General features: G+C 39.3%; 1 protein-coding gene across 7 annotated transcripts in view; it reads right to left on the bottom strand.

Moving 5' to 3' along the window:
- The window catches only part of LOC148847286 (exocyst complex component SEC10b-like), a 113,698-nt gene that overhangs the window by 26,157 nt on the left and 60,243 nt on the right, over positions 1-27,298 (bottom strand). For all 7 annotated transcript variants that reach the window (XM_088952335.1, XM_088952336.1, XM_088952340.1 and 4 more), the window contains 6 exons: positions 14,001-14,054; positions 13,767-13,895; positions 13,581-13,673; positions 13,336-13,482; positions 12,488-12,585; positions 12,317-12,401 (listed from right to left, as the gene is read on the bottom strand). In XM_088952335.1, the coding sequence (XP_088808461.1) occupies positions 12,317-12,401; positions 12,488-12,585; positions 13,336-13,482; positions 13,581-13,673; positions 13,767-13,895; positions 14,001-14,054 (606 nt within the window). The remainder of the gene's footprint in view (positions 1-12,316; positions 12,402-12,487; positions 12,586-13,335; positions 13,483-13,580; positions 13,674-13,766; positions 13,896-14,000; positions 14,055-27,298) is intronic.

Genomic DNA, 27,298 nt, shown 5'->3' with positions numbered 1-27,298 from the left:
GTCTCTGCAAGTAAATCAATGACATACTTGCATTGAGAAATGAAGATACCATCCTCACATCTAGCAACTTCAATTCCCAAGAAATATTTGAGATCTCCCAACTCTTTGATTTCAACTCAGTGTTAAGAAACCGTTTGTCTAAACACTTCCTGAGTGTCATTACTAGTAACTACAATGTCATCAACATAAACTGTTTTCAGCAAGAAGAAGAAGAAGAAGAATGACGTGAGAGCCAAAAGGAAATCGCTGCTAGCGGTGCCCAGCATTGCTATTTATATGTTAGGGCGAACAAGACAAAATAAAAAAAGGAGGAAAAGACGAAAAAGATGTCAATCATCCCCAACTTGTCACAAAGATCATAATGTCGTAGTGAGCATAATCCTTTAATAAGAACATTTGCAAGTTGTTCATCAGATATAATGTAGGGAGTGCACACTTGTCCCTTCTCAATTTTCTCTCTGATGAAATGTTTGTCCACTTCAATATGCTTGGTTCTATCATGGAGAACTGGGTTGGCTGCGATGTTGATGGCAGCTTTGTTATCACAATAGAGTGACATAGGATCATCAAAAGGAAATCCTAATTCACTCAATAGGTTCTTGATCCACAATAACTCTACAACTCCATGTGACATAACCGTGTATTCTGCCTCTACACTTGACTTGGCCACCACACTCTGTTTTTTGCTTCTCGAAATCACAAGGTTTCCACCAACAAAGGTACAACATCCACTAGTGGATTTTCAGTCATTCACTGAGCCAGCCCAATCTGCATCTATATACACCTCTACTCTCATGTGCCCATCTTTCTTAAAGAGTAAACTTGTCCCTGGAAATTTCTTTAGGTACCTAAGAACTCTGTATGCTACCTCTAGGTGTGCCTCCTTGGGTGCATGCATGAACTAACTGAGGGCACCCACAACATATGCTATGTCAGGCCTGGTCATGGATGGGTAGAGAAACTTGCCTACAAGTCTTTGGTACTGCCTTGGATCTTTCAAGAATTCACCTCTTCAATCCCCAAGTTTGTGACTTACATCTATATGTGTGTCAGCTAGTTTAGCTCCTAGCTTCCCTGTATCCTTTAGGAGATCTAGGGTATACTTCCTTTGGGAAATGAAGATGCCTTGCTGAGAACAAGCACCCTTAATACCAAGAAAGTAACACAAGTGCCCCAGGACCTTTACCTAAAATTATGTAGCAAGAAATTTTTTTAACCTCTGAATCTCTGAGACCCAGTCTCCAGTGATGATAATATCATCTACATAGACAATCAAGGCTATTGTTTTTCCTTGTTCCCTCTTTACAAAAAGTGTGTGATCAGATTGGCACTGCTTAAAACCCATCTGTTGAACTGCTTGATGAAACCTACTAAACCAAGCTCTTGGAGATTGCTTTAAACCATACAAAGATTTCTTCAATTTGCAAACTTTTTGTTCACTTCCCTTAGCACAGAAACCAGGGGGTTGAGTCATATACACTTCCTCTTCCAAATCACCATTCAAGAAGGCATTCTTTATGTCAAGTTGGTGAAGTTCCCATTCAAGATTTGCAACTAAAGACAGGAGAACCCGAATAGAGTTCATTTTTTCAACTGGAGTAAAAGTCTCGGCATAATCAACTCCATGCACCTGTGTGAAACCTTTCGCAACTAGCCGAGCCTTGTACCTTTCCACAGACCCATCTGCCTTATGTTTTATAAAGAAGACCCATTTGCACCCTACAGGTTCCTTTCCCTTAGGAAGATCTACCAGTTCCCATGTGCCATTCTTGTGGAGAGCATTGATCTCTTCTTTCATTGCACCTGTCCACTCAGGAACAAGTAAGGCCTCCACAATACTCTTGGGAAGGGGAATACTATCAAAGGAAGATAGAAAAGCATGAAAGGAAGATGAGACATTCTCATAGGATAAAAAATGAGATATAGGGTGGTGTGTGGTGCATGATCTAACACCTTTCCTTTTTGCAATAGGGAGGTTCAGATCACAACTTGAAGTGTCAATATCAATAGGTTCAAGAACATCAACTAGAACAATAGTACCTAGAACATAGGCAGTAGTTAGAACAGCATCCACCCAAAATCTTTTAGGAACATTCATCTGTAACATTAATCCTCGAGCAACTTCAAGGAGATGTCGATTTTTTCTTTCTGCAACCCCATTTTGTTGTGGGGTTCTGGCACAAGAGCTCCTGTATTGAGAGCCACAGGAGGCAAAGAAATCTGTGAGGTCTCCATGGAAATATTCCCTGGAATTATCTGATTGGAAGATTTGGATCTCGAATTGAAATCGGGTGTAAACCATACGCTGAAAGTCTTTCACAATTTTAGGAACTTCCTCCCGTAAGTGCATAGGATAAATCCAAGTGTAACGAGAGAAGTCATCAACAAAGGAAATAAAATACTTGTAACCATTCTCAGTTGGAATATTAATAAGTCCCCACACATCTGAATACACAATTTGAAAAGGAAATTCATATCTTTTATTACGTAAAGGGAATGAGGTTCTACAATGTTTACTCAGTTGGCACACTTGACACTGAAAATCACTAACAGACAAAGACTTAAACAACTCTGGAAACAAAAACTTCAAGGACTAAAAAGAAACATGGCCCAAACAGTGGTGCCACAAAATAATCTGACTCTTATTCGACGGACTTAAAGACTCTGAAACAGTAAGACCAACTTTGTTCTCCAACACGTAGAGACCATCCACCATGTTCCCTCTGTTAAACAGTTTTGTATGCGCTTAGCTTCAATCCAATTTGATGTACTTTTGACATTTAGTGTAAATAAACAAAGTACATGTTTGATTCATGTTGTTTGGTACATTTCTATGTAGGACCCTAAAACTGGACACTTATAGAGACTTGTGTTAGCTTTAAATGTTTACAGCCATTGGATAAGTCTAGGGAGATTTATCCTGCCAAGGCTGATACTGATGTGCCACCAAGTGTTGGGATGGCTTGTTTCGGCCATCAGGGTAAGACCCAAGGCACATGCAGTATGGGATTGCTTGAACCCTTGAACCGGACCAGATTTCCAGTATTGCCCTAGACCTTGGAGACAGATGGGCAAAACTAAAAAGTTACACCTAACCCCTGGACTTGATTATGACACTTCACTAGGTGTCGGATCGGGCTGTCTTTGATATGTCAATCAGTGAGATCCTTAGTGGGGGTCAAAACCTGGACATGTTGGGGCAGCCTGAGAATTCATCTGAGTGAGTGATCATAGTGACAGAATCAGCCCCTTTGTAGGACAATGGTAATGATCGGGAATGCACTCTCTCCAATGGAAACCAAACTGCCGGCAATTGATTTCAATCGTTGGTATTTTGTTTTTGCAAAAAATTTATATATATATATATATATATATATATATATATATATAAATATATATATGTACGGTTTCAAAAGATTTGCAAAAGGTTTTAATTCCCGGGATCCATGTGAGTAGAGAGTGCGGCACTGTTCCTTGCAGCCGAGGGAGAGGTCTTCTCTTGTCGGGCAGTGCTTGATCATTAAGGGCTGAGAGGTTAAGTGTAAGACCATTCAGAATAATACCTGATGGGCTAATCTTGCACCTGCCCATAGTCCCTGGGTTTTTATAAGATGGCTTGGCCCAGAGACCACTTAATGTAAGTGTTGGGCCCATAGGGTCTATGTGATGGGCTCAAGGGGTCACTGAGTTTTCAGTGAATTCGGATGGGCCTTGTAATAAAAGCTAGGCCAAACCCATGTGGCTGGTGTGTAGATCAATGCTTGGGTCCCACGCCATACAAAGAAGCCCAACTGGGCAGCAGATTGAAAGCTAGTTAAACACTGAACACTTAATGGGCCAAAAGCCCATTACGAGCTATGCTGATATGATCACCCATCTAAGGGGCGAATCTGAGATTGATATTAGTAAAAGGATTGGGCTTTTGACCTTATCCACTCTGGGAGACCAAATTCAAATTAGATTTGAATCTGGTAACCTCCTGATAAGATCAGGAGTAAACTAACTTAACCTGCAGATAGGATTAAGATTATCCCCTATCCAAATATTGATTTGGATTGGGATAACTCCTAATTAGGAGGATTTCTTAATCAAGAAGAAAGGAGGAGAAAGCTAATTCAAAAATACCAGATTTCGAACCAAGTTTTTCCAAGAGAGAAGAAAGTCTTCTGCATAGAGAGATTAGATCTCAAAACTCCAGAGGTTGTTCAGCCATCTTCATCCCAGGAGTTCTCCAGCCGCCGCCAACCCCTCTTGCAAGATTCGATCCTTGTAGGAGAAAGAAGTCAAGAAATCAGTTCTTGACATCAGTCTTGCAGAAAAGACTGAAAATGATTTAGTGTTCAGAGTTTCCAGTGGGTTCTTGTGAAGGATCCAGTGTGTAAGACACACCCTGCTGGTTCCGTTCCATCCACAGAGGTGTCATCTTCAGCAGGAGTGGATCTTGGGTATCTTCTTTGGGCGTGAACACCAACTTTGGGAGATATTGTTTCTCCGAATCAAGTATAATCCTTCCTGATCCCTTTTGGGAATATGATTCCCAGTTGGGAGAAGGTAGGAAAATTTTTGAAATTCGACCACCCATTCCGCACCTTTCTTGGCGTCCATTAGATGGATCCTACCATTCTTTCACCCTCTACCAATCGTCCTCCCGGTAGCCAAATCCTGAAAAACACAAGAATGTGGAAGAAAGGTTACTGAGCAATTCAAAGCATGAGTAATACTACTAATGAATAACAAATTAATAGGTAATTTTAGAACATGTAGGACATTAGATAAGGAGAGGCCAAAAGGCAAAGATATAGATCCTTGACCAGCAATGGAGGAGAAGGATCCATCTGCTAGCCTCACTTTATCTCTGCCAAAGAGAAGAGAATATGTTTGAAACAAAGTTAACTTACCAGTCATGTGGTTGGATGCACCGGAATCAATGATCCATGGGGACTCTAGGTTATCAGTAGACACATGGAAAGCTGAGGTAGAATTACCTGAGGAGGAGGCAAAAGAAGTAGAATGTGTGGGTCCAAAATCAGCATTGCGGAGAGCCCTACCATATTGCTCTAGGTGGTCACGAAAGGAATTGATAATATCTTCCTTTGGGTCAAAACAAGGGGGGCAGTCCTAGGAAATACTCTGATGTTCATGAGATGCTAAGTGAGTCGAAGTAAACTTCTTCTAGTATGGCTTCTTGCTTGGCTCTTGTGCTGATTTCTTACCCAATTCTTGTGCCCATTTCGGTTTCCCATTCAATTCCCAGCAGGTTTCACAGGTCAGCCTAGGTTTTTGGCAATGAGTACACCACATTTTGTCTTTATCATCTGTCTTTTTCTAATTTCCCCTTTTCTTGGTGCCCCGGTGTTACCCCTTACAGCAAGGGCAATGGTCTCCCCCTCATGAGGATTCATGACAGACTTCCTACTCTCTTCAGACTGAACAATTGCATAAACCTCTTGGACAAATGAAAGATCCTTGCTGCCCAAAATCTGAACACGAATAGGTTCATACACGGGATTTAAACCCAGAAGAAAAGCGAACAAACTTTATTGTGAAACTAACTTTTTATATGCTTTAGCATCCTTTCCGCTTTCCCACTCAATGTTCTGGTAATAGTCAAGTTCTTTCCAAACTGAAGTAAGGGCAGAATAATATGTCGATAGGTTCCTTTCTCCCAGCTTACATGTCGAAGATTCTGCTTGTAGCTGGTAATTTCTAGCATAATGTCTCTACTCTACGTAAGTTGCTTATGCTTGGTCCCATATTTCTTTTGTTATCTCGGCCCACATAAAATTCTGTTTGACAGATGGTAGCATGGATGTTAAAAGCTAGGACATAATCATGCAATTTTCTTGGTCCCACTTATCGTATTCTGCAGTACCAGCCCTAGGTTCCTTTATTTTCCCATTAATATATCCTGCCTTACCCCTGGCTGTGATATACAGCCACATCTCCTTAGACCAATCTAGGTAATTCCTACCATCCAACGGCATGATAGTCATTGGGAAATTCATGGAGTCATGACCACTACTCATTCCACTATGATTCATGGTGGTTCACTGGTTCCCGAAGTTGCAGACTCTTCAGCGTTCATGGTTTCAGTCTATACGCACCACAAGAGAAGACACAACCCTCACTCTGAGTAAATAACAATCAAAGAACCAACTACTGCTCCGATACTGGTCACCTGAACACTCTCACAGCTGTGACATATCCTCCAAGGCTAATATTAGCCACAAACATCAGTAAACAGCTGCTGTACCAGTCAGCCGGACCAGGTCACTCATGACCTACAGATTTCTTCACAAAGAAAAAAGGGTTTTTTGGATAATCAGACCCACAAAGGGATTAAAGCCACCTTATATCATTCAGTCAAGGCAAAAGAACCTTAACCTGTTCTTTGTATCAGCATCAAGAACCAAAAAAGAAAATTCAAAGTGTCCCTAATCAGTCCGAGAGAATTCTGGGTTTTCCAGTAACACAGTAGGGAACAACAAAAAAAAAAATGAACAACCGACCTCTTAGGAAGATTGAGTCAATCATCAACATCTCCTGGAATCGCTTCAGTTGAGTTTAAGCCCAGAACAAACGAAGGAGATGCAGTCGAACAGTTCTGAGGTCCAGAGCATCAGTGTGCTTCCTTTGTTCCTAGTCCAGAAATCACAGAACACTCAGCCGATGCAGTTGGGGAGATTTTACAGAGCACCGACCTGCTCTGATACCATGTTTTCAGCAAGAAGAAGAAGACAAAATAAAAAGAAATAAAAAAAGGAGGAAAAGACGAAAAGAAATCGCTGCTGGTGGTGCCCAGCATTGCTATTTATATGTTAGGGCAAACAAGACAAAAAATAAAGGAGAAAAAGACGAAAATGCCCTTCTATGGCATATAGTACAGAAGAAGAATGATGTGAGAGCCAAAAAGAAATTGCTGCTGGCGGTGCCTAGCATTACTATTTATATGTTAGGGCGAACAAGACAAAATAAAAAAGAAGGAAAAGGTGAAAATAACCTTCTGCAGCATATAGTACAGAAGAAGAATGACGTGAGAGCCAAAAAGAAATCGCTGCTGGCGGTGCCCAGCATTGCTATTTATATGTTAGGGCAAACAAGACAAAATAAAAAAGGAGGAAAAGACGAAAATGCCCATCTGCGGCATATAGTACAAATTTCATCATAAACAAATAACAGGGTCACCAGGGAATTACTCCACTTAACAAATAAAGTATGATTAGACTGAATTTATGTGTATCCAACAGAAACAAGGGCAGCCCAGAATTTTTCAAACCAAGCTCTAGGAGATTGTTTAAGACTATAAAGGGATTTCTTCAATTTATACACCTTCCCTTGCATTTCCTTCCCATACACCCTTGGAGGTAATGACATAAAGACCTCTTCATGTAGGTCTCCATTCAAGAAGGCATTTTTAATATCAAATTGGTGAAGTGGCCAATCAAAAGTAGTAGCTAGAGACAATAGAACTCGAACTGAAGTCATGTTAGTCACAGGAGCAAAAGTCTCCAAGTAATCAATACCATACATTTGAGTGTAGCCTTTAGCAACCAACCAAGCCTTAAACCTCTCAATTATACCATCAGAATGATACTTGATAGTGAACACCCATTTACAACCGACTGGTTCCTTCCCTTCAAGCAAGTCCACAATATCCCAGGTATGGTTCTTATGCAAAGCATCTAGCTCAGTCATCGTAGCATCCCTCCATTTTAGTTTGGTTAAGGCTTCTAGTACAGATCTGGAAATCTCATGTGAAGAAACAAAGGCAAGAAAGGAATAATATGTTCGGGAAAGAAGGTTGTAGGATAGGTGTTTGGAGATGTAATGGACAATACACTTCCGCTTGCCCATTGTTTTAAAAGCACAAAGGGCAATTTGCACTTGAGGCGCAAGGCCCAAGGTGAGGCGCACGCCTTTTTGAGCAAGGCGCAAAATTACAAAAAAAAATGCTAAAAAAAGTTGGAAATTTCAAAAAAATGCCAAAAAAGTTAAAGAAATGCAAAAAATATTAAGCATAATGTTAATAAAAAATATAAACTTAAATTTAAAAATAAATGCTTTCAAAACCTATTATCTAAAAATAAAATACATAAACATAACATGTAAAGTGTATTCAAATGAAAATTTAAAAATAAAAGCAAACATATAAAGCATTTTCAAGCATGTGAAACCCACAATCTCTTTTTTTCCTTAATTGCATTGCTTCAAGTAGCTAATGTGACGTAAAACATATTGCATTCTTGATTCTATGAGTCACCTTTGTACCACGCCCCTCGAGGCAAGCCCGAACAAGTCTATGTTAGGGTCTGAAATTCTTATTTATCACATAAAAAAAATGATTGTATAACTTTCATTGCCTTTTAAGAAGATATTTTATTGCAATCAATGAATGAACAACATTAGCAAATAGGGGGTTCTCGGCCATTAGACTTAAAAATAAAAAGCAAAAAGTGTAAAATTTTAAAAAGGTGCATGCCTGGGATGAGGCGCACCAGGCGTATGCCTTTTGAAAGGGGTGCGCCTAGGACCTAGGCAAGGTGCATACCCTAAAATGTGCCTTGCCTATTTGCCTAGGTGAAACTCAAGTGCACCTTTGAATTCACTACACTTGCCCTTGCGAAGGGCAATAGGAAGATCAAGGTATGGGAAGGTAGCAAAGGGGTCAAAGGAAGATTGACTTGTGACCTCAATAGTGATGGAGGTGCAAGAAGCTCAATTCAAGGAGTGAAAACAGCTTGCTCATACCTGAGTCTTTGTCTTTGGTACCACCTTTGGACAATGGGATGTGAAGGAAATGTGGAAAGATGAACTAGAGGAGGAGGGGGAGTAGGAACATGTGAATTAGACACAATAAGAGGGAATGACTCAACAAAAGACTTAGTAGGGACTGGAAGAGGAACAACTGGGGAGATAGCAAACGGCTCATCAAAATGCTCCCCCTCAAGAGAAGTAGCAAAGAAAGGAAGACTCAGCAAATATGACATCCTAGAAACAAAGCAGGTGCCACGAACTGGATTGAAACAGCAATAGCCCTTCTGTGTGGAGGCATATCCTAGGAAGACACACTTGTGTGCTTTAGGTTCATATTTGTGTCTTTGTTGACTATAAACATGTAACTATTGGTGCACCCAAAAACCCGAAGAGGAAGAGAAGAGACCCTCATCCAGAAAAAGAAGGTTAAAGAGGTTTTGAAACCTAAAACCTAGGAAGGCATACAATTAATCAAGCATGTAGTAGTAAGAACAACACCCCCCCCCAAAAAAAAAATCCTAAATAAGAACATGGAAAGAAAAGAGGAGAATTCTAGGAATAAGAACTTTGATGAATATGGCATCAAGATAGGATGAAAGATTCTTCTCAAAATATGCTTTGGCATTATCAGATTGGAATCTTTTGATCTGAGAGTTAAATTGGATACGAATAAGCTCATGAAATTTTTGCACAATAGTTGGTACTTCATCCTAGGATCTCATAAGGTAAATCCATGTATACTGAGAAAAATCATCAATAAAAAGGATAAAATACTTGTAACCTCCATAGCAGGTAAATGATATGGCCCCCGCACATCAAAGTACACAACAAGGAAAGGAGAAATTGATTTTTTATTACTCACTAAATAAGGTTGTCTACATGTTTTGCAAGTTCACATGACTCACAATGAAGACTCGACAGAGATATTCCCTTAAACATATCGGGAAACAAATGACTTGAAGTAAAAAAGATAACTGACCAAAATGCAAATGACATAACATGACTCTATCAACTAACTCTGATAAGACAAACTCTAAAGCTACTACATTAGGTGGTCCAAGACTTCTATCAAGTGTGTCCAGCATTCCATTCACCTCATGGCCACTTCTAATCATCCTCTAAGATTTCAGGTCCTAAAAAACATAATGAGTAGGAAAGTTATGATGCAATTCATGGATATACTCAAGCTACAAATAGATAAGAGGTTGGTATTAAGCTTAGGGACATAAAAAACCGAGGGTAAAACAAGGGAGTCAAGAGGCCTTAATATTTCCTTTGCCAGAGATGGGGGCAAAAGAAGTTAGATATGCTAGTCATATGGTCTGATGCACCAGAATCAATAATCCAAGGGATTTTATGATTACCTGAAATAGTAGCATGATTTGGAAAAACACGAATACTTGAGTGGGCAAATGCAGATGAAGAAGTGTTGCTTGAAGGGTTGGATGCTGCAACGGTGGTCTCCAAATGATTAATTAACCTCCCGTACCTTTCAAATTCTGCCTTTACTGTTGCCAACTACTCTATAGGAGATTTCACTTCCCTTTCTCTACTTCCACCTCTCAAACATGAATACTTGTTGTTATTATTGTTCCGAAACCTGTCCAAGAGAAGCTCTGGATGAAGTTTCCAACAAGAATCTTTAGTATGTTTTGGTTTCTTGCAGTATTCACATATCATTTCTTTCTTCTCAATCAGCCCTTTTGGTTTTATCCCGGCATGTGCAAATTGCTCTGAAGGTGGTCCCTGTAACTGTACTTTCTGCCTACTTTCTTCACTGCTCACTATAGAATATGCTTGAGGAAGGGTGACCTCATCTTTGGCTAGAATATTCTGCCTAGTAATATCAAATTCAGGGTTGAGTCCTGTAACAAATTCAAACACCATGTTTCTTTCTACCAGTTTCCTAAATGCCTCTACATCCTTGGTGCTCTCCCACAAAACTGTCTCATAACATCAATCTCTTGCCACAATGACTTTAACATGTAGTAGACTGCCACACTATTCTCCCCATGTCTCAGATTGTTCACATCATTCTTTAACTTATAGGCTCTTGCAACATTTAACTTCTGAGAATATGTTTCAGTAACACTATCCCAAATCTCCTTAGCTGAAGTCGTCTAAAGGTAATGCTAACTTATGTGAGGCCGCATAGAGTTGAGACTAACCATCCAATCACTGTGTAGTTCTCCTACATCCATTTCTCATATGTAGGATTAGTCTCTTCAGGTTTGTTCTTACTTCCTGTGAGAAACCCCAATTTACCTTTACTACAAACATAAATTCGTATGGATTGTGCCTAGGCTAGGTAATTTTTCCATCTAGTTTAATTGTAGTCACAATAGTTAAAAAGGAATCTGCTTGACCAACCCCAGACACCAGAATTTGTTTCAACTCACTTCCAGATTGCTCCATTGATTGAACGAAAATCAAACAATAAGTTTTTCAATCTTTATAGACCTAACTGAGGTCAGTCCAGTGCCTGAAGTAGTCCCGTTCATGGGCTGGGCTCGAGCTTGACTTCTGTCAAAATTCTAATGGGCCCAGCCTGAAGCCCAAGCCCAAGATAGTGTAAAGTTGGGCCCAAAGCTTGGATCGTGAATAGGACTAACCCGAAAGTTCAAAATCTAGGGTTTCACTACACCCGGTTGCCTAGGCAAAAGAAAGAAGAAGCCATCCCTACCAAAGCTCTCCAAACGTCTTCCAACCTCAACCGCCCACTTCAAGAGATCAAAAGGGACCCTCCAAGCATTGAGCGCCACACCCAGTCCTTCTCTTCAGCCCATTACTGAAAAATCCCTCTAGTCAGCTAGGGTTTTGGGCAAAAAACAGCAGCTTCACTTCTTGGCAATCTACAGCCAGATTTCGACTCTCTAAACCCTTAACCAACTAGGAAAAAAGTTCTTTGTTCCATAAGAACTTCATCTCTCCATACACTTATAATCGAAGGGTGTATGGGAAAAGGAAGAAAAACAAAAAAGATGAGGAAGGACCACTCGGATACCAAGATGTGATACAGTCCTTTAAATCCAAGATTAGTTTCTGATTACAGCACCAAAAGGAAGAGAAAAAAAAAAAAGGAAAACCAACAGGAAGGAGAAGATTGAGAAGAAGAAGAGGAAGAAGAAGAGAGTTCGATGGATTTTCACTCTCTCCTCTCTCTTATATTTTATTAATCAGACTTAATAAAGGTTAATTACAAGCCTGCCCTTAAGTGGGCGGCCAGCACATCAATAACTTAAAAGAAATAAAAAAGGAGTTAATAGGCCCATAAAGAACACTACTTAACAAGAGAACAAACACTAGGGCCCATTCGGCCCAGTTTTCCTACATAAACTTAAGGCAAATTTTAATTAGGTAAAATTTAAATTATTCACTACTTATCAAAAAAAGTTACTTTTATTCACCCACTAAACCACAATGCACATACAGACACATTCACAAATATGTTCATGTAGATATATGAATGTATTACCAGAAACAATCAAGAGAGTTTGATAAACAGCAGTCATTGAAACACTCAACAGTCAAAGAAGATCACAAGAGAAAAAGATTGATATACCAGTTCAGTGAGGAAAGATTGTTTGTTTTGTCCTTCTAATGTAGTGAATGCAGCCTCAAGGACACGGGACAGGTATGCAACAACTCTATCCATGACAGAAACATTAATAGATGAACAACCTTAATATGAACTGTAAGTTTTCTTATGATGAAGTTGGATAACTAGATTTACCTTGTACAGGCATTTGTTGGCCGATGATCAGGAGCATTTCCATCATCAGGGGACCTATAATCTGTTGCCTTTTGTTCTGCAGACAACAAGCGCTCTACCTACAAAAATGTATTGGGGGGAGAAATTCTCATAGGAGGAAGAGAACCAATCAAAAAACTCTGACAAGGATGCAGAAGAAACATTGTCACACACTCCTCTTGTAATACTATTATCCTCCCTTATCTAAGCAATAAATAAATTTAAATCAACAGATAAAGTATATTAACTACTTGAAACCATAGGTTCTAATAGTGGCATCAATGTCCTAGAGATTCAGCACTAAAACCTTGATTGTCAAAAGCCTATTCCAACTATTTGCTACATGAATCTTGTTTCATTTTTCCACACTATAAAGGGAAATATCCTCTCATAAGTTCTAAATCCTCAGATATTCTCACCATGTCAATCCATGTACCTTTCAGTTTCCCCTTAGCTCTCCTAGAACCTTCAACCTGCATCAGATGATTCGTTACCGGTCCAGTTGGTTGTCTCCTCTGGACATGCATCTTAGTCTATTTTCCCTTATTCAGTTATTCTATTCAGTTGGTTCTTTCCCATCTTTCCATTCATTCATCATAACATGAATTACAATATTTTCGTAGGAAAATAAATAAGACAGTAAAACATTTGAGTTTCAAGCCTATAAATCATAGGTTTTGGCAATGACAGCATGTCTTAATAGGTAATCATTTATAGGATCTTTTATAATTTCAGAGAAAGAAATACATGGAAAAGTATACGTGATTACATGCTTTGTGTTTCCATGCCAATCTATCTGATCAAAGGATGAAAGTTTCCCAAATACAGACCTCAGCCATCACAGTTTCAATGCATTGTTGAAGTCCTTTAAGGGCAACACCTTCAGCACGAGACATAGCAGTGGCCATTTCTTCACAGGAAGCAGCATGTGCACCATCCACTGGTAATAAGAGCCGAGAAATAGATTTTGCAAAGTACTGAAGAAGAAAAGAAAATGTCACTGTTAGGATTTCATAATTAATGCCACTGTCGCCTGGCCTAAAAATCAATTGAGTATGCTCCTGGGTAACCATACTTGTTGGACTATGGCCACACTGCTGGCACAACGCTGTACAGCCACCATAAAAGTTTTGAAACTGCTTTCACCAGCAGCAGCAGCTGCTTCTGCCTACACATCATCACCAACCGAATTGATTACTGACTGAAAATTTTATTTGCAAAGAAACCAGGATTTATTAAAGAGACATGGTTAAGTACTTACAGCAGAAGCTGCAGCAGCAGCCACCCTTCTACTGATATTTGTGCCCAGCAAAAATCTTTCCCTCAAAGCTGCAGCATCATTTAGACCATCTCTGGCCCGTTCCAGCCCATCTCTGATATATTGGCTAACCTGTAAAATAGCAAACCTGAATGCAACACTGCATGGATTGCATGAATGGGTAAAATAGAGCCCAATTAAAGACCAGTACACAGAACTAAAATTAATTTCACTTACTTGGTCAAGCAAGCAAGTAAATACTGCTTTTACATTGGTTGCAAGAGTAGCAGGCTGAACAATGAAACCTTGAGAATGAATTTTGGTGAAACACCAGATGAAAAAAATAAAAGGCATCATACATGTCCATTGCAAATATATGCATAGAAGAACCCAAATACATCATAATGAAAAGAAGGAAAAAGGCAAATGATATCGTAGTCATAGTGGCAAGTCCATACAATACCATGATGGTGAAAACTATCAGGCCTGGCAATAGATATCATATTAGTTTCATGGCATTATTAGTCTCATACCCCATGGCTTGTATTGCTGAGGAGTTATATAAAATTAACACCAGAGTTGGGCTATATTTCCACATAGAAGCTATATGTAGTCTTGGATTTATAGTGATCATCAAAACGAAAGAAACATATAGTAAAATGAACGAACAAAACAATAATTTTAAGTGGTTAGGCAGATCTGTGCACAAAAATGATCAGGAAAGATTTCAATAAAACAAAAAAGTGTACAGAACAAAATAAAAAACAAATCAAAAAGCTACTCAATACTAAAAACTTTCTCTTTCAAGAAATTCCCAACATCAGTGGGTTGATTCTTTTTTATTTATCTATTGCATTACCAAATTATTCCATATATATGAGAAAGAATTTATTTCCAATTAAGAAACTACAAATTAAGCCAGAAACACCTGACAAAATGTGCTTTTTATTTCAAGATATGTGTGCAATAATATTTTCCAAAATGTGTAGCTATATAGATTGATGCATAGGACATCCTTGTTGCATATCATGATTATGTATTTGTGCAGTTTAGGGTGCACAAACCACTTCTTTACAGAATAAAAAAGACAGAAAGAACAGTTGATCAAAAGAACTTGTGCACAAAAAATTCTTCAGCATTGAAAAACTTGGAGGCAATTTTTATTTAAAATTTGTTCAAGAAAAAAAAAATAGTGTGCTATCTGCTCACAAAACCAGACCAGAAATAAGCTTATCAAAATATTCACTAGAAGTCTAGAACCAACTTGCTGCAAACCCAAGACAATTTCAACCTGTGACCATATAATAATTCAATATTGAATTCTAATTTCAAGGAATCAAAAATTTTCTGTCCTTACAGTTGAAAGAATATTGTTGCAGGGGTTACTAAACCATGGGCCTCAAGAAGAATCTGATACATAGAAGCTGTTGAGATTATGCATTGTGGGCAGGGGTATTTATGCCTTTTCTCTTTACTTACATTTGGGCTCCCATTATGTAATTTTTCTTTCTACGTTAAATTAGAATTTTCTTGGCTGTGAACAATAACACACCCTATTCTCCCAAAATTTCTTCCTCTTCTCTCTTTTCTTCTTCCTATACTCTTCATTCCAACTTTGTATCAGATCAAGTTGGGATCTAGGAAGAGCCTCCTCTACTGAACTTCAAACCAAGGAAGACCTGTTGACATTAGACCGCTGCCGGATGACATTAGTAGCCTGTATAGGTGCCAGCAGAAACCCTTGAATCTGGTTTGGCCTTGTGCGCCCTAAGTTTAGAAGCATTTTGGTATGGATCTTATATCCATTTGATGCTTCCATGCTTTTTCCAAAAATTTTCAATAAAAATAAAAATATATATACTTTCGATATTTGGGGATTTTCTTCCTATTTGGAGTTGTTTCTTGCTTGAAACTTGTCGTTCTCAGGTTGTTTTACCTTCACGGAGGTATGGGAAGTGGTTCCACAATTTTTTGAACCCTAGTTACACTTTGGGAGATTTTATTCACATCCTATTTTACCGCCAGTTGCGTTTTTGGCCTCCTATTGGCTCCCAATCAAGTGCTGACCTATTCTTATGGGTTTATTGTGTGCCAGTTGGTTCTTGGACTGAAGTAGGGCAGTCAAGTTGCTAGTGCAAGTCCAATGTAATTGCCTAAGGAGGTAGAAGCCATTTCCAGAATGCTCCCGGGCAATATTGATGCTTCTAGTGGTACAATAGCCATTGTAAATCTTGATGGAACCAACTTCCTAGAGTGGTCTCAATTTACCAAGCTTACCATTGGAGGGTGGGTAAGTTGAGATTCATTACAGGCAAGGAGGGGAAGCCGAAATCTGATGACCAGAAGTTTGCCAAGAAAGAATAGAAAAATTCATTGGTTCTGTCATGGCTGGTTTGTTCCGTGCAGCCACATATTGCTCAAAACTACATGCTTCTCTCTACTATCAAGGACATTTGAAATTGTGTTACTACCACATACTCCAATGTTAGGAATACAGCTTGAATCTACCAACTCTGAAGGGAAGCCTGCAATATGCGTTAGGAGGAAAGGACTGTGACTATGTACTTCTCTTCATTACGATCTCTCTAGGAAAGTGGATCATTTCGAGGCCTTGGAATGGAAGAATCCTCAAGATGGTGAACAACACCGAAAATATGTTGAGAAGAACTAAGTATTTTATTTCTTGGCCAGCTTGAATGCTAAGTATGATTTTACCCGACAGCTTATCTTGAGTACAAATATTGTTTCCCTTGCCACTACATACTCCTTGGTACGGGGAGAGGAGAGTAGAATGGCTGCTATGATGCAGGCTTTAGTAATTGATCATTTGGCTTATATGTCCTCCAAACCCAAGCTATGTGTAATAGACGGGGTGTTAAAGAGAAAATTGATGAAGTGGTGTGTGAATACTATAAGAAGCCCAAACACACTAAGGATTAGTGTTGGAAGCTAAATCCACATTTGAAACCCAAGAACTTTAAGACAACAAAAAGAATGGAAATGCACATTTTGCTACTGTGGGAGATTGTCCATCTCCTAGTGTTCAAGCTCCTTCACATGATTCCTCAAATGTGATGGAGAAGCTTAGGAACCTACTGACTCAGCTTGAGAAATCTAGGTCCCCCACCTCAAGTGGCTCTAGTATCCTTCCAATGCTTTTGCTAAATCAGGTAGTGCACTTGTTTGTCAATCTTCTCCACCTAACTCTTGGATTGTGGACTTTAGATCTAGTGCTCACATGACTGGTATGCCTTCCCACTTCACCTCTTATAAAGTAACTCCAGAGAAAGGTAAGATTGTTGTAGTTGATGGATCTTAGACTCCAATCTCAGGTCTAGGTGAAGTCAAACTTACTAGTAATCTTTCCCTGAGCTCTTTCCTTCATGTTAGTTGCACAAAAATATTTTGTATTAGTTCTCTTACCAAATCCCATAATTGTTTAGTGACATTTTTTGCTTCACATTGTGTTTTTCAATACCTGAGTACGGAGAGGACAATTGGAACTTGACATGAAGCTAGAGTTTACCTTTTTTATTATGTCCTGAGCAAGGATTATTGTGCCAAACCGAGTCATGTCAAAGTGAAAATTTGAGTCTTTTGAAGTTGTGTCATCACCGTCTTGGCTGTGTCTTTTAAGTTTATCAAGTTTTTGTTTCCAAACTTGTGTCAATTTGTGTCCAACTTGAGTCTACAATGTGAAGTCTATCATCCCTCAAAGCAATGTAGAACTACATATTTACAAGTAATTGAAAAAGTAATGTTGCTTTCGATTTGATACATACCGATGTTTGGGGTCCATATTTTATTCCTTGTATGGGTGGCTAATACTTTATCAGATTCATTGATAATAACTCTCGACACTCTTGGCTTTATCTGATGAAGAGTAATAATGCAGTTCCCTCTAGTGTCTAGAATTTCTTTAGAATGGTGGAAACTTAGTTTGAGAAGAAAATCAAGATAATAAGGTGTAACAATGCTAAGAAGTACTTTGAAAAGCACCTACAAGACTACAACTCTTCCTTGAAGAAAAAGGACCAATTCATCAAAGCTCATGTTCCCACACTTCATAGCAGAATGGTGTAGCAGAGAGAAAAAAAATAGATATGTAGTTGAAGTTACCAAAGGGCTACTTATCAAGATGCATGTACCCATTCATTTCTTGGGAGATGTAGTTGAAGCAGTGGTGTATCTCATTAATAAACTCTTCCTTGGAGAAAAAGGACCAATTCATTAGAGCTCATGTTCCCATACTCTGTAGTAGAATGGTATAACGGAGAGAAAAAAATAGACATGTAATTGAAATTGCCATAGGGATACTTTTCCATATGCATGTACCCACTCATTTCTAGGGAGATGTAGTTAGAGCAGTGGGTGTACCGCATTAATAAACTTTATGAAATCTTCACCTTCAATCTCCTCATCAACTTCTTTTCCTTAATGACCCAGTAGAAAAGTGCTGAAATAAAAAATCTATAAAAGAAAAGAATATTTCTTGTAGAAGAAGAGAAGAAAGGAGAAAAGGAAGAGAAGAGATTTGAAAGAGAAAAGAGAGCACTAATGCTGGCCACCCTCTTCACTATTATTTATAGTCTAAAATAAGAAAGAGTACAAAGACCAATATGCCCTTATAGGGAAACTAACACATAAAACAACATAAAACAATTAAAATAACTACTCAAAAAGGACCCAACAAGAGTGTTGTGGTTCCTACTACTAATCTAAATGGTAAATAATCAAAAACTACCACTATAGACTACACAATTTGTCTAAAACCTCAACACTCCCCCTCAAGTTGGGAGTAAAAGCCACACATTCCCAACTTGCGTAGGTTGTATTCAAGCTTGTGTTAGACAGTAAATGCCCTTAGCTCCAATCAGATTGATGTACTTATTGTCATTTATTGCAAATGAATAAAGTGCATAATTGATTCATGTTATTATGGTGTGTTTTTGTGTAATACCCTTAAACTGGACGCTTATGAGACTCGTGTTAGTTTAGAATCTTCACAGCCGTTGGATAGATCTAGGGAGATTTATCCTACCAAGGCTAACACTGATGTGCCGCCAAGTTGGTTGGGGTGGCTTGTCTCAGCTGCCAGGGTGAGACCTGAGGTACATATAGTGTGGGTTTCTTGAAACCCTAAACCGGACCAAATTCCAGTATTGCCCTGTACCTTGGAGATAGATGGGCAAAACTGAAATGTTACACCTGAACCCTAGACTCGATTATGATACTGCACTAGATGTCGGATTGGGCTGTCTTTGATATGCCAATCTGAAAACCTTAGAAGGTGTCAAAACCTAGGTATGTTGGGACAGTCCGAGAATTCACCTGAGTGGGAGATCATAGTGACAGGATCAGCCCCTTTGTCGGACAAAGTGAATGATCGGGGAATGCACTCTCTCTGATGGAAACCTAAACTGTTGGTAATGGATTTCAAATGTTTTTGAAATTTGTTTTGCAAAATATATTTATATAGAGATATACATATATATATTATGGTTTCAAATTGTTTGCAAAAGGTTTTAATTCCCAAAATCCATGTGAATAGAGAGTGCAATATTGTACCTTGCAGCCAAGGGAAAGGTCCTCTCCTATCGGGCAGTGTATGATCATTAAGGGTTGAAAGGTTGAGTGTAAGGCCATTAAGGGTAATACCTGATGGACTAATCTTGCATCTACCCACAGTCCTTGGGTTTTCACAAGATGGCTCGACCCAATGACCATTTAGTGTAAATGTTGGGCCCATTAAGAGCCCATGGTGATGGACTTAGGGGTTTACTGTGACCTACAATGAATTCGGCCAGGCCTTATAACAAAGGCTAGGCTGAACCCATGTGGCTAATGTGTAGATCAATGCTAGGGTCCCACCCCATATAAAGAGAACCAAACTAGCTAGCACTTAATGGGTAAAGTAAGAAAAATGACTTAATGAGCCTAAAGCCCATTTTGAACTACGCTTAAAAAGTTATATTAAATTGGGTCATTTTGGGTTTATAATCTGACTAGGATTGGTAGTTGAATAAAATAAGTCTCATCAACTTGAAAGTCTAAATCTAAATACAAGATTTAGATTAGGAAATCTCATTCCTAATCAGATTAGGAAGCTGATCTTGAAGGGATTCTAAATAGGGGGCGAATTCCACAGAACAAACATAATTCTTTCTGCAATCTTTTCGCTCCCTCAGTTCTTGGCGCCATCCAAGTTTGATCTCCACCTACTAGAGTGATCAAGAAGTGTTCTTGATATTGTTTCTTGGAGAAGAAACAATCAAAGGTCGTGCTCACATCACCCTGCTCGATTCTTGGTTAAGAATCCCAGGTTCTTGTTAATCCTGCCTCAATATACATTGTGTCATCTTCAGTGGAGGCAGGTTTCGTATCATCTTTGGGCATGAACACTTACGTTGGGAGTTCCTTTTACTTCGTATCAGGTATATCCCTCACCTCCCTTTTGGTTTCAGATCTGGTCCGGTTTTGATTCAAGAACGAACCTTGAAAATGTAGTTTTCTAAATTAAGGAATACGATTCCCGGATGGGAGAGAAAGAAATTTTTGAAATTTCGTCCAACCTTCCTATAGGGTTCGGCCATCCATATGACGGATCTCCCATCTCTTCAGTGGTATCAAAGCCAGGTTCACATTCTTGAACCGAATCAGACTTGATTGAAACCTACGCAAATAGGCACAATCGTTCTGCCCTATTTGCGCAAATTATAGTTTCTCTGGGAATCGGTTCCCAGATTTTGGGCGAATGATCTGAAAATTAAATCTTTATTTATCTGCAATATTTATAGAATTGTTCTATTTATATTTCTTGGATTATGGGTTGTTCGTATGGTGGCAATCGAAATCTTTTATAGGCGTCAAGAATTTGCGCCCCAACTGTATTATTCTATTCACTCTTGGTATGTAAATATTTTTTTTTAGACGAAATGTATAGGTTTTAATTCCGATGTAATTAATAGAAGATTAGGTTTTTCTATTTTTTTCATTGGAAGAAATGCTGGAAGCGCGTGGAGAAGTGTTGCCGAATCGAGTTCAGCCATCTGTGATTTGTAGAAAATAAATCTGCAAATTGTAACTAACCACTTTCTTGCAGGTTTGCAGCCACACGAACAACCCACTGTTATGTTTATCTACTGATGTTGATTGTCATTTATCAACCATAATTAATTCCAGATCATCTTCTTGAATTGAATCTTGAATTAGACACCAAACCCTAGACACATTCGACCTAGATTGGATCGAATCTGTGGCTCAATAGGGACTGTTCACAACCCTAAAAATTGATAATGGGCCGAGGGTTTGATGGCTGATTGCAAGATGCAATTCGGCCCAACTTGTACATCTTCTTGAATTGAATCTTGAATTAGACACCAAACCCTAGACACATTCGACCTAGATTGGATCGAATCTGTGGCTCAATAGGGACTGTTCACAGCCCTAAAAATTGATAATGGGCCGAGGGTTTGATGGCTGATTGCAAGATGCAATTCGGCCCAACTTGTAAAACCTAGTATTGTTAAGTTAAAACTGCATCAGCCCTAATTCAGCTATATGGGCCGAACTGCTTTTTGCAGTTCAGCGCATGTACCTTGATAATGTTATATGATAATGTTATGGGCTCTAATGGGCCGATACTAATTTAACCTAACTATTTTAGGGTTTTAAAGATGATTAAAATTGATTGGATCAATTGTGTCTTTGTTTCATGCATGTGATGTATGATGTGTGATGTACTACGTACATGGGCCATAAGCACTTGGCCCATGTTAATTCAATAGTGACTCTTTCGCACACCATGACTGAATGCACATCATTGCCATGTTGTTCTTAATATCATTGGATGATCTCCCTTGTTGATGGGCCCTACATCAGCTTCTTCCCCAAGAAGAACCATGCGGAACCCTAGCCGTTTAGGGCCCATCTAAATCTGACTTTAAGAAAGTCAGTGTGAGCCACTTTGGTTTGACCTAAATAAAACTAGAGCGTAATTATTCGTTACCTCCAGCAAAATATAAGTGCATGTGATAGGGAGATTCATATGATGAACTCTCTAAAGGCCTTCCATCATTAGCATGAAGATGGATCCTTCAATAATGAGGAGATGCACCATAAAATTGGGCCATCCATTTGCTGTTGGATCTGTTGGATTGTTTCATAAGATGATAGGGGCGTCATAGACCGATGTGGGAGGGGCCTATCCTAAAATGGAAGACTCTCTCACGGTACCTTGGCATTCACGAATATGATGGGTAAGCACTTACTGGACAGAAAAGTTTAACCTAAATTGGCAATGAACCTTGTCTGACAAAGGCCAAAGGTAAAGCTCATAAGATGAATAGATATAATTCTTCACAAAAGGTGGTGGGGTTATGCAGCTGAAATAGTTGGCTCCATGCAATTTATGTGGATTCCCACATTTCTAGAGACATTTCGTAGTCTTCGTAACTGGGATAGGAGGGAAATCTCAGAGATGAACAAATGGAAATGGAACATAGATTAAAAGCCATATCTATGTAGTAAACATGAATCAATTTAGGTTGTGGACTAATAATCTGCCTTGCCTTTTATCAGAAATGACAAACGGACAATTCACCATGTTATTGGACGATAACAAACTTAAGGGCCCAAAATATGCTGACTGGTTCCGTAACCTTATGTTAGTGTTAACATTCGAGAAATTGGACAAGGTTGCTAAGAATCCTGCTCCGGATCGTCTAGGTGATAGGGCTTCTGAGGCACGTAAGAAAGAGTATCAAGAATGGGAAGAGAAGAACTCTCTTGCCCAGTGCTACATCATAGCCTTCCTCAACAATCCGATAAAGAGACAATTCGATTGGATAGAAGTGTCCAAGGATATCCTGGATAGTCTGAGGACCATGTATGAAGAGCAAAATCATTCTATTCATCAGAAGGTCTTGAAGCTGTTCATGACTGCTAAAATGACCGAAAGTCAGATGGTTCATGACCATTGTCTCAAGATGATGGGTTACATTAATGAACTAGAGGCACTCGAGTCAGGGCTAGATCATGTCACCAAGGTTGATGTCATCCCAAACTCTTTGCCTCCCTCCTTCAATCAGTTTATCATGAACTACAACATGAATAATCTAAATGTTAGCCTTCAGGAACTCGGCAATATATTGCAGAGGGATGAAGAACTAATTAAGAAGGATAAAGCAATAGCCATGCTTGTTGAAGGTGGCAATTCGGGTAAGAAGAAGAGGAGGGCAAAGAAAAAGCCTCAGAAAAAGACTAGTAAATAGAAAAAGCAGAAGATGGACAAAGCATCAGATGCCTATCACTTTTACAAACAGACTGGCCACTGGAAGAGGAGATGTCCTCAATATCTAGAGACTAAGAAGCAAGGTAATTTAGAAACTTTTATCATAAAGACCAATTTGTTGGTCACTTCTGCTTCCTGGTGTATTGACTCTGGGCTTCAACTCATGCATGTAACACATTGCAAGGGTTCAAGACAAGCAGAAGACCGAGTAACGGAGAAGTAACGCTCTACTTGGGGACTTCTACAACAATTGCAGCTACAGCCATAGGAACTATAGAACTAGTTTTCAGAGAATGAACAATTGTACTTAAAGATTGTCTTTTCGCACCTAATTTAAGAACAGTCTCTATGTTCTCCATCCTTCTTTGGAAACAAACATTATCGAAACTACGTCGAAAATAATCCCCAAGAAGAGAACTCGTGATACAATTAATCCCACGTGCCTATGGCATTACCGACTTGGCCACATTAGTATAGATCGTATCACAAGGTTGGTAAAGGATGGTCCTTTGGATTTTCTAACTGTAGAAGATCTTCCAATCTGTGAACCTTTCCTTCGGGGTAAGATGACAAAGTGGCCATTTACAGGAAAGCCTGAAAGATCTACAGGCACACTTGACCTTATACATACTGATGTATGTGGTCCTATGAATGTTAGGACACGTAACCAATATGTTTATTTTATAACATTTAACGATGATTTTTCACGGTATGTTTATGTGTACCTAATGAGACATAAGTTTGAATCCTTTGAAAGTTCAAAGAGTTCAGGCAAGAGGTCGAGAAACAGTTAGGGAGAGAAATTAAGACCCTTCGATCAGATCAAGGTGGCGAGTATCTCTCTGACAAATTCAGGGACTACTTAAAGGAAAATGGGATTATATCACAATTGGCTCCTCCTGCTACACCACAATTAAACGGTGTGTCAGAAAGGAGAAATCGGACTCTAATAGATATGGTCCTCTCACTTCTCATCCACTCAGATCTACCCACATCCTTTTGGGGCTTCGCATTAGAGACTGCAATTTATGTGTTGAACTGGGTTCCAACTGAATCCATTCCTAAGACCATATGAGCTATGGACCGGTAAGAAACCAAGTGTGAGACACTTGAAGATTTGGGGTTGTCCGGTACATGTTAAAAGAACTAGTGCTGACAAATTGGAATCCAAGACTAGCCATTGCCTATTTGTAGGTTACCCCAAAGGCTCTGTAGGTTACTTATTCTATGATCCAAAAGAGCAAAAGGTGTTTTGCAGTCGAAATGCCTACTTCCTAAAGGAAGATCACATCCTCGATAATCTTCATCAGGAAGCTGTTCTTGATGAGGAAAGCCAAGGGGTAGTGGGAGATGTCCCACCAACTCCAAAAAATAACCAACTTAGAAGATCTACCCGGGTTTCTAGGCCTCTAGTTCATTACGACTATGACCAAGAAAGTTTGGTGGAAGCCACGAACAGTGAGGAGGATCCCGTGACTTATACAGAAGCTATGTTAGACATAGATTCCTTGAAGTAGGCAGAATCCATGAGAGCTGAGATGGATTCAATGAAGACCAATGAAGTCTAGACTCTAATAGATCCGCCACCTGGGGTAAAAGCAATTGATTGCAAATGGATCTGTAAGAGGAAGAAAGGCCCCGATGGTAAGGTCGAGACCCACAACGCTCGTCTTGTAGAAAAGGGTATACTCAAAAAGAGGGAATTAACTATGAGGAAACCTTTTCGCCCGTGGTCATGCTTAAATCCATTAGGATCCTGCTAGCTATAGAAGCATACCATGACTATGAGATTTGGCAAATGGATGTCAAAACCGCATTCCTGAACGGAGATCTTACTAAAGATATCTATATGCAGCAACCTCTAGGTTTCATAGCTACAGGTTAGGAACATATGGTATGTAAACTTAATCGATCCATATATGGACTTAAGCAAGCTTCTAGGAGCTAGAACATCCGGTTTGACTCTACTATCAAACAGTTTGACTTTGAGCAGAATCCGAATGAGCCCTGTGTGTACAGGAAGACGGTGGGAGATAAGGCTACGTTCTTGGTTCTGTATGTAGATGACATTCTACTTATTGGGAATGATGTAGGAATGTTAACTACAGTGAAAGTGTGGATTTCGTAGCAATTCTCTATGAAAAGATCTTGGAGAAGCCTACTACATCTTAGGACTTTGACTCTATAGAGATAGATCGAAGAGAATAATAGGATTATCTCATTCTACTTACATTGATAAAATTGTCAAAAGATACAGTATAGAGAACTCCAAGAAAGGAAATGTTCCTTTTAGCCTCTGCACTTCATCTAGCCACAAATGATTGTTTTTTACTCTTCCATGAGATCAAGTTTCTTCCCACAAAGGTGCATACCCCTAATGTAGATCTCCTGTTATCTAAGCAACCTGCCCAATTTGCATCTCTATAGGAATCCAGCTTTAAATTTTCATGGTCTAAGAAAAGAATCCCTATGTTGGGATGCTTCTTCAAGTATGCAAGTATCCTCTCAATGGCTTCCTAGTCTTAAACCCGAGGAGCATGCATATATTGGCTCACAACACTAACAACATGAGAGATGTCTGGACGTGTCATACATAAATATAGTAGTTGGCCTACCATCCTCTGATATCTTCCCACATCCTTAACCAACTCACCATCCAAAGCATTAATTCTATGATTTGGGTCAACAGAAGTATCAGCTGGTTTAGCACCTAGCTTCCCAATCTCCTGTAGTAAATCCAACACATACTTCCTCTAAGAGATGAAAATCTCATACTTGGATCTTGCAACCTCAATCCCCAGAAAGTATTTCAGTTCACCTAAATCCTTGATTCCAAACTCTTATTGTAGTGACTTCTTGAGTGCATCAATCTCCTTCAGATCATTTTCTATAACAACTATATCATCTACATATACAATCAATACTAACAAGAGTGTCTCTCCATTTTACAAAGAGAGTATGGTCAGATTGAGCCTGTGTGTACCCAAAATAGATAAGTGCTCCTCTAAACCTGTCAAACCATGCCATAGGTGACTGTTTCAAACGATATAGTGATTTTTTCAGCCTGTAAACTTTCCCCTTAGCAGAATTCTTATAAAAACCAGTTGGAATGTCCATATATACATCCTCTTGTAGATCACCATTAAGGAATGCATTTTTAACATCAAGCTGGAATAGAGGCCATGAATACGTAGCTGCTAGGGACAAGAGAATTCGAACTAAGCTCATCTTAGCAACTGGTGCAAAAGTCTCCAAGTAATCAATACCATAGGTCAGTGTATACCCTTTAGCAACCAACCTTTCCTTGTACCTCTCTATGCTACCATTAGCCTGTATTTCACAATGAACACCCATATGCATCTGACTGCCTCTTTATCTATAGAAAGATCAACTATTTCCCATGTCTGATTCTTAACCAAGGCTTCCATTTCTTCTTGCATATCTAGTTTCCAATCAAGTTTGGAGAGACCCTCACTGACATTCCTAGGTATAGACACAGAATCCAATGAAGAAAGGGAAGCACGGTAGGAGGGTGATAAGGCAATGTAGGAGAGATGGTGTGAAATGCAATGGGTTGTACACTTTCTCTTCCCTTTGCGGAGTGCAATGGGAAGATCAAGATCAGTGGGATCAACTGCCACAACAGTGTTAGGTACAAAAACATCACTATCAGGAGAAATAATAGGCTCAAGGTCAAGAGAAATACCTGGAACTGTATCAGCCGAACCTAGATGGACTAATGGAGAGTGGTGTAGGTTATTCTATCTAAGCATGTGTGGAGTCAAACCTCTTCTGGTGGCGCTAATAGACCTATGAGGCTAGCCGTAGTGGATCAAGCAGTGGGATTGTAGTTGTTGATGGTGGAATAAGTGGATCATATAAAAGAATAAATGACACCGGAAGAGGGCAGGTTGTGAGTTCTCCTCCCCAAGACACTCCCCTTGAGGAGAATCGCCCAAGAAAAAGAAAGTAGACTCAAAAAAGACAAACCTGCTCCCCAACACTGGATCATAACAACAATACCCCCTTTTGGTTTTGAGCATACCCAAGGAAAACACATTTTTTGGCCTTAGGATCTAGTTTCTTGCGATGAGGACAAAGAATGTGAACAAAGGAGACACCCAAAGACTCTTAAAGGTATATGAAATATCTCCCCATCTGGAAAAAGCAAGCTGCCTTAAACCCTAAAGTGCGAGAAAGAACACTGTTAATCAAATACACGGTTGCAAGAATTGCATCCCCC

This window comes from Nelumbo lutea, chromosome 6 (assembly GCF_056320005.1).
Source record: "Nelumbo lutea isolate HS-2025 chromosome 6, American lotus-T2T, whole genome shotgun sequence".
Taxonomy (NCBI): Eukaryota; Viridiplantae; Streptophyta; class Magnoliopsida; order Proteales; family Nelumbonaceae; genus Nelumbo; species Nelumbo lutea.
Note: the sequence above shows the minus strand (reverse complement) of the source record. Positions and strands in the feature narration are given on the sequence as shown.